The following is an 8,170-nucleotide window of genomic DNA, read 5'->3' as shown; positions in this document are numbered from 1 at the left end:
ATGTAAGCTAGATCATTGTTAAGCATACACACATCATCTTACTCTTGAGAAGAAAGTCAAACTATTCCTTTATTAATGCTGCTGACCTCTTTAAAGGTGCTCTGTGGAGTTTTCTTGTCAACAAACAAACGTTATGTTTACATTCAGTGTTGCTCACCAAGATGCGTGTTTGTAAAGCCAAATGCAGCATTGTTGACGTCGTGTTTACTTGCTGTAAAACCATTAGCAGGACAGTGTTTTGCGCCAATGTGACTCCAATAACAAAAGCTCCATACTGAAAGTCAAAAACTACACATCTAGAACTTGCATTTCAATATCATCAGAATCAGAAATACTTTAATAATACCTATTTTTGTGCATGTTTTTCTGTTGTATATAGTATGTTGTCTCAATACATGGAGAACAGGTTGACATATATTACACATAGTAAACACTTGATCTGATGATAACAGATTTAGTGTCAGAAAGTCAGCTAATTACTGAAACTGCTGGAATGAGTTTCTTTTTCTATATACACTAGCTTTTTAGGTAAAGCCTAAGCACTCATTCACACTGTAAATTAGGGTCCTTTCCAGTACAGTTTACTGTTTTGCTGTTTTATTTTGCTCAGTACATCTCTTTAGTAATAATGGGTTTATGTTAGAAAACAAATACCTAATATATTGTTACAAAACTCAAATATCCACTGCCGGCTGGTCTCGATTGAACACCTGCTTGTAACTCTGAACCCACACGTACAAAGCCGACACGTAACATCTGACTGTGTCTGTGTCTTTGATGTGCCTGACTGTTTGTCTCCCTGCAGGACTCGATATTGTTCATAGAGCAGCACAAGTCTGGTTTTGAGCGGCCTGCAGATGTGGAGTTTGAGGACTACACCCAAGGAATCAAACCAGCAACCTCTGACTCCAGCCTCAACCCACCCAAAGTGCGTGCTAAGCTCTGGCCTTTCAGCAAGAAGCACAAGGTAAATTTGCACACATTAGATGTTCTTCTCTTTGAGTTTGCATAAGTGAATATTTTGTCTCAAGGACACTGCCCCTCCCCTCTCTGCCTGCTCCTCTGCTTCTGCATTTGACAACCTGAAAATCTTCTCTGCCCTGCACCTAATCCGGCTAACAAGTTAATATCAGGCTAAAATGATCATTTCTAATCCATATATCCTGGTTGTTTAGACGCAGGTTGATTTGGTAGTCTTTCTTGAAACATTGTGTGCTCTTATTTTGAAATAAAGATCTCTCAAATTTAATTCACTCTAAAAACACAGATAAAATTGTTTAATGTTCACAAATCTGATTTAAATAATTACATATAACTTATTAACTCACTCCAGTTTACATTTGATTGCATGATGCACGTTCATTAAATACATATTAGTGTTTAAATCAGCATTTTTAATAAGATGCAAGATGTAACTGATAATAGGGCAAGACCTGTATCTTGGTCACACACTGATGAAGAGGTAATGTCGAAACGTCATAGTTTATAGTTGATAAATCTTTTTTTTACTCTATTGAGTCTGCAGGTGGCTTTATGCTTGATATTGTTATATAATATTGGGATGTGGTACCACCACCAATACTGCTTTGTTTTTGGTGTATATTATATACTTTATAGTTATAGGAAGCTGTAAATGTAAGTGTTAAATGGTGATAATTACACCGGCAGATTATGATTGTTTCTTAAAAGGTATATTATTATTATTATTGTATATTTTTCTTATTGTCAGCCAATTCCATGAAAAGACCAAAACCAACAAAGCATTATTTCAATCTCAGTGCTTTCAGACATTTAATCTCTAGAGTGAAGTTAATTTTTAAAAACACGGTAATTTCTAAACAGCAACAGCTGCAGTTTGTAGCAAACGTTCCTCAAACAGCAGTAAATAATGCATCTGTTATGGACTATTTTCAGTCAGGGATTGGTATACATTTGGCATGCAAGGGATTTTTTTATGGCACTGATGAACTACAATGCCCATGTGGATTGCGAGAAAGAAACATGTTACCCAGTGCAACAGTGTGGCTAACTGATGTGTTTTTAATCGTTTCTGGACAAACAATGGAAGTGTGTGGCTCAGAGGAATAAGGTGTATCAGGCTTTGTTAGTAGGATTTGTTGACATAAGAACATAAATATGACCAGACTTTTAATAACTGTTTTAATTTCAGTTAATAATTGCATCAACATTTACAGTACACTAATAGGTGTCATGTTACAGCTAACTGGACAAACCTGTATTTTGCAGGGTTGACAACAATGTAGATACTTTTGAACACAGCTTTAAAGAATTTCATCAGTCAAATGTATAGAATGAGCACAAACCAGCTACCTGCTTATCTTGGTCCTGCTGATCGCTGAAGAAGTGTAAAATCACACAATCTCATAACAATGCTTTAAAGCGCACACACGCACACAGACACACACATGAAACTCAGCACACATTCCACTCATGTCTTACCCCGCCACCCTGTTGCCCTCAGGGGCCAATTCTAATTCCAGTCTGCTGCACAGACTTGCCCCAAAACACCCCTTGTTCTCTCTTTAACTCTCTATCCACTTTACTACAGAAATACTCTTTTTGACTTCCTCTTCTTCTAATTTTCTCTTCTAATAATCTCCTTCCTTTGCTTCTCTTCCTCTGCTCCTTGTTCCTCCTACCTTGTCTTTTTTCTTATTTCGCCCTCTCTTCAGTTCGTCCCTCCGTCTTTCTCTCCCCCATCCCCTTTCCTGCCGGGCAGCAACCCCCTTTCCCTCCCCCTTTCCAAGCTGCAGCACTCCCCCCTCTCTCTTTGTCTGAGAGAGTTTAATCGCTCTGTCAAACCCAGGATTTCCACCTTAAAGATATTACAGAAACAGCACTCGGTGAGTGACGACATCTGCTCAGGTCCCCCCCCCCATGTATATGTCTCATTGATGCTGTTCATTTAAATAAGCTGTTACACCTTGACGTTCATACTCTGTCACTGTGCTTTAGTAAAAACAGTTAAAAAAGAGAAGTTGAGATAACTCTTAATTTCAAGGCAGATGTCTTCACAAAATATGGAGTCTTTAGTCAAAACTAAAAAGTTTTTTAATAAGCTAAAACACGATTAGCCAATCTTAAATCTTCTTTTGAGATAATTTACTTTTCTTCTTTAGAAAAACTTAAATCTTTTGAGGTTTAGAAACAAAAAATCTCATTTTCAAAAACTTCAGTGAGCTGTGAACACGATTTTTCATTATTTGGATGCTCGAAAATTAAATGGTTTCAATTAAAAATATTAAATAATTTTTTCACTTTAATAAGTTTATTTCCAAAACTTAACAGTTTGACTTAAAACTCCAATGTTTGATGGAGACATTTGCCTTGAGACTAAGTGTACCATGCTTACCAAGTGTGTTTTCCATGAGGTGTGTTTGTTGTATACCTATCTCATACTGAATGTCCCTTTCTCTGTGTCCAGATATCACATGCTGAAAAGCACACGGTAACACTTATTATGGTTACATAGAGGGTAGACGTAAAAGGTGCTTAAATAACAGTATTCTGGTGCTGGATTATTTTTAAATACTATTAAATGAGTAACTCTACTCTGAATCATGCTGCACTGACACCTATGGGGAACATGGTGGGAATAAAGGCCCGGTCACACCAGGAAGTGGAACTTCAAGTGGAAGTTCATTCATACATCTTTGAGAAAGTGCTACTCGGTGCCTAAATTGGAATCAGAACCCCTAAGTCAGCACAACCCTAACCACAACATAACCCTAATCCTAAATCTTTTTGCATTTTTTAATCCATTCTAAGAAGGACATTGTCTGCACTGTTTTCTCAGCATTACTGTAGCTATGAGTTACACTGGCGAACTGGATACAGCGTTGTAGGTTGCACTCTGTTCCTTCCTGAAAGCTGCTCAGTGGCACATAAAGCCAAAAAAGCCACTTCCCACTGTAAAGAAATTACCCAGATGAGCCAGATTTTTGGGCCAGTATGCATCACGTGAGGGATGCCATGGCTGTAATTACACGGTTCGGCCACTATGTCAAATTGGCTTCAAAGCCTGCGCTGTTCCTGGGGAAAATTTTTTGTTAGCAAGCTAGTTAGCTCTGTCTCACTACAGTTTGTGCTGCTCTTGTATTACCATTACATTTACAAAAACTAATCACCCATCCATCTCTGAAAACCCAGAAGGTTGTTTAACAAAATGTCTCGATGATCTGAGACTCTTCTAACAACCTGGATTAGAAAAAAATATTCCATCTGCAAAAAAGGTTGTTGACCTGTTTCTGAAGTTGTGACTATATTTCCTTATCCATCTCATTAGAAATGACATATGCCTTTACGCAGAACACAAACAAAGTATTACTGTCACTGTGTCTGCGACATTTTGCTGTTTAAATGCAGATGTGACCGGGCTTCATTCTCAACAGAGATCAAAGCTAAGTGTGGTCAGCGGCAAAATTATTTGCCTAAGTGCAGTTACTCTTCAATTTCCAAAATAAAATTATTTTTTCTCATGGCACAGGGGACTACATTTCTATTCAGGGAACAGTATTAACTTTCTCTTCAAACTGAATACCAGAGAGCCAAGTCTTTATTCTGTGATGCCATACTGATATTTAAATTTTAATTCCCTCTATTGGGAACAACAAACAAGCATCTGATTTTGCGGACAATGTTCAGAATCAGAATCAGAAATGTTTAATGTATATTTAATTTGACAGCGGAACCACGACTATCCAAACTACAAAACAGCTCCACATCATTATGTGTAGTACTTCATATTGTCTTTGTAGCTTAAACTCAAAGGGTCAGTTTATCCACATTACAATAATATATATCCTGCTACTTCCAGTGGTATCTAGCCATGCAACAGCAAAATTTCCTTTGTGATACTTTGGAGAAATACTCACAGTTTATTGTACTTATTATTCTGGTGATAAAAAAAACTGGGCTTCTGCTTTCAATTTAGAATTTATTTCCCCATCACTACCATCATACCTTGTACTAAGTTTCCTTGACAGAATAATTATGTGGCTCTCTGTTGTTGAGGTTCTTTGCAGTTATCTGTCGGTCTGTGTGCAGATTTTGTATTAGCGGTGGGAAAGAGAGATAGAGACAAGGAGGAGTGACATCTGGTGGTGAGCTTTGATAAGGTTGTTGTATATATGATGCATAGAATAGTTGTTGTGTTTGTTTTTGTATTGTGTGTGTGTGTAGCCCCCTGCTGCAGAAGATTTCTCTCACCTTCCTCCGGAGCAGAGGAAGAAGAGGCTGCAGGGGAAGATTGATGATATCACTAAAGATCTGCAGAAGGCGCAGGACCAAAGGTGACGACAGCAGCACAGGCATCTCTAAGGCCTGAAGACACAGACTTACTATTTTTTGTCATTTTACTATCAGAAAAATGCAGCTGAGTATTAATTTTAATTCATGGTATTTAGTGTGATCATTTGAAGTTGTTTGGGGGCAGCATAAATTGGACCTAATGTGGTGGTAACACCTAATGTGACCTGAATAGCCCTAATTTAAAAAAAAAAAATCCTTATTTGTGGATATGTTTTGGATCTGATGGGAACCATTTTAACCCAAAACGACACAATACAACAATATAAGTTATCACGTTATAACATGAAACATTTAAGGTTATAAATAGTATATAAAAAATAAAGTTTACTGTAATAATGTGTGTTGTAAAAACGTGAAAACATATTTTTACAACCTTTAACTTCTTCACATTATACTGATCTGTTGTTGCAACATCAAGCCTTTAGATTTACTTTAAAGCCATCATCAGGAGGAGGCAGAAGTGCCAACCTCTTGAAACAGCAACAATACCGGTGTCCCTTTTGGAGCAACTCTACTTTTAAATATCAGTGCATTCCCTAGTTAATTAGTTCAGCTTGAATTAATTGGAAATAAAAAAGAAAAAACTGCAGAGATGAAAAACACTCTTAAAAGCCCCTGAAGTATTTCTCTACAAGGCTGAATATCCATGACTAAATTAGCAGCAACCAAAGTTCAGGTTTGGGAAAATAAATCCTCTAATTACTGTTTATTAAGAGTTTAACATTGAGCTAATCTGCTTTGTCTGGTCCGTGTTGCTGTGGTCTGATCAGATTTGATTAACAGCGGTCTTGTGACATAAGTAACAATCCTAACTAACTGTAATAAACATCTGTGGTAAAAGAGCAGAGATAAAAACACAGATACAAACAACGCTCATGTGAAATGACCAAAGCAGTTTCAACTTTGGCAGATAATAGGACTCTGATATACATTGTGCCTTTAATTTGTTGTATTATCAAATAAATTCACTAAATCAAGTCTGTCACAGTTCTCAGGTGACAGTCATGTCCAAATGTTAGTTGGCCTCAGATTTGAGATCCGTATGACCAAAGTTGTCCACATACTTCAGGTCTGAGGCTTCATGGTTTGAACTTAGGCTCTTCGTTTCAATTAAGGGACATTTTAATGCTGCAGCATACAGGGATATTTTGGACAATAGTGTGCTCCTAATTTGGTGGCAACAGTTACATGTTTCCTGTTTCAGAATGACCATACCCCTGTGCACAAAGCCAGGTCCATAAGGAAATGTTTTCCCATTTTGGTGTGGAAGAATTTGACTGAAGCCCCAGCTTCAACCCACCACCTTTGGGATAAATTGTAACTACGAGCCAGGCTTTTTCACACCTCAATAGTGCGTGACCTCACTAATGTCATAAACAGAAGTATGGCATTTATTCCAACGTCTACCCATCCCTCCTGTTCTTATCAGCAGTGCTGCACAAGAGAGAAACTTCCTCAATGAGTGCTCGCAATTCCAAAACAATAACCCTTTCCTCCCTCCGTCTGACCTCAGTGACGCACTGGAGAAGATGAAGGGTGTGTATGAGCAGACTCCACAGATGGGAGACCCCTCCAGTCTGGAGCCGCAGATCACAGAAACTGCCCAGAACATAGGCCGTCTGAGGGGAGAGCTCGCCAAATATGAGGTTATCACACACACGTACACATGCTGATATCGTGTGCATGACAGATCACATTACAGTGGTGTACATTTGTGCAAGTCTTGACATCTATTGCTGGTTCGTCACAGACATGGCTGGCAGAAGCCGTGGGAGGAGAGGAATCTTCCAACACCATCAACAACAATACTCAACATGGGTAAGACCTGTATTTAAAGGAGTAGGTTGACATTTTGTGAAATACACTTATTCGCTTACTTTTAAAGGACCAGTGTGTGTAACATTTAGGAGGCTCTACTACACAAAAAATAATGGTCAGTAATGTTGATAAAACAGAAATAAAACATAAAATAATAATAATGATATGATGATGATAATTAAAGTAAGTATTCAAATTAAAACTAAAAATGCGAGTTCTGCCTGGAAACATTTAGTTGTACGTCGTTTGCAACATGTGCTGAGGTTAGCGTGTGCTAATGAAACACTGGAGCTGGAAGACCCACCTGCGTCCTGTAAATCGGTTGTTTGGGAATAATTACTAGCTACAAGAGCAACGCAGAGAGTTCTAGGTGAGACCAGGAGGGTGTGTCAGTGTTGCTCCACTGTTGTATATGAATGGAAACATGTCGAACATACTAATGCACATTCACACATGTTAATAGACTTCCTTATGCATTTGTTGATTTTTTTCTCCGCTGTACCAAACCGTGACCCGTAAACCGGGGTCTGTGTATAGTTACACTTCCACACAGTGGTATCAAGTATTGGCAAGAAAGCAAATAAAGGTATTTCCCAAAATGCTGTCCTATTTCTATAAATGTGAACATGTGTAGCAGAATACATTGAGGAAATTACATATATTGATTGTTTTGTTTTCTTGGATGTGTGTTTTTTCAGGATTGTAGCAGCTGACCAGTCTCAGAACATCTACACAGATTTCGAAGACGAGTTCGACGACATAGAAACTCCTGTTGGCCAGTGCACGGCTCTGTACACCTTTGAAGGTATGCTGTAATATTCACACTCCACTTGTTCATAAATAGATCCCATTTTAGCCTTTTTTTATATGTCTTACTCGTGTGTTTGTGTGCAGGCAACAGCGAGGGCACCATTTCCATTACGGAGGGAGAGCTGTTGAGTATAATGGAAGAGGATAAAGGAGATGGATGGATGAGAGTCCTTAGAGCCAGTGGAGAAGAGGGCTATATACCTTCATCATA

At 38.3% G+C, this 8,170-nt stretch overlaps 1 protein-coding gene across 1 annotated transcript in view; it reads left to right on the top strand.

The window, feature by feature from the left end:
• The window catches only part of trip10b (thyroid hormone receptor interactor 10b), a gene marked incomplete at its 3' end in the record, with an annotated part of 19,859 nt that extends 11,691 nt beyond the window's left edge, over positions 1-8,168 (top strand). The window contains exons 9-14 of the mRNA XM_035660103.1: positions 806-967; positions 5,203-5,312; positions 6,845-6,977; positions 7,082-7,149; positions 7,848-7,954; positions 8,044-8,168. Of these exons, the coding sequence (XP_035515996.1) occupies positions 806-967; positions 5,203-5,312; positions 6,845-6,977; positions 7,082-7,149; positions 7,848-7,954; positions 8,044-8,168 (705 nt within the window). The remainder of the gene's footprint in view (positions 1-805; positions 968-5,202; positions 5,313-6,844; positions 6,978-7,081; positions 7,150-7,847; positions 7,955-8,043) is intronic.
• Between the last annotated feature and the right edge of the window lie 2 nt (positions 8,169-8,170).

The sequence above is a fragment of the Morone saxatilis genome, unplaced genomic scaffold (assembly GCF_004916995.1).
Source record: "Morone saxatilis isolate NCDOM2014 unplaced genomic scaffold, NCSU_SB_2.0 Contig17, whole genome shotgun sequence".
Lineage (NCBI taxonomy): Eukaryota > Metazoa > Chordata > Actinopteri > Moronidae > Morone > Morone saxatilis.
Note: the sequence above shows the minus strand (reverse complement) of the source record. Positions and strands in the feature narration are given on the sequence as shown.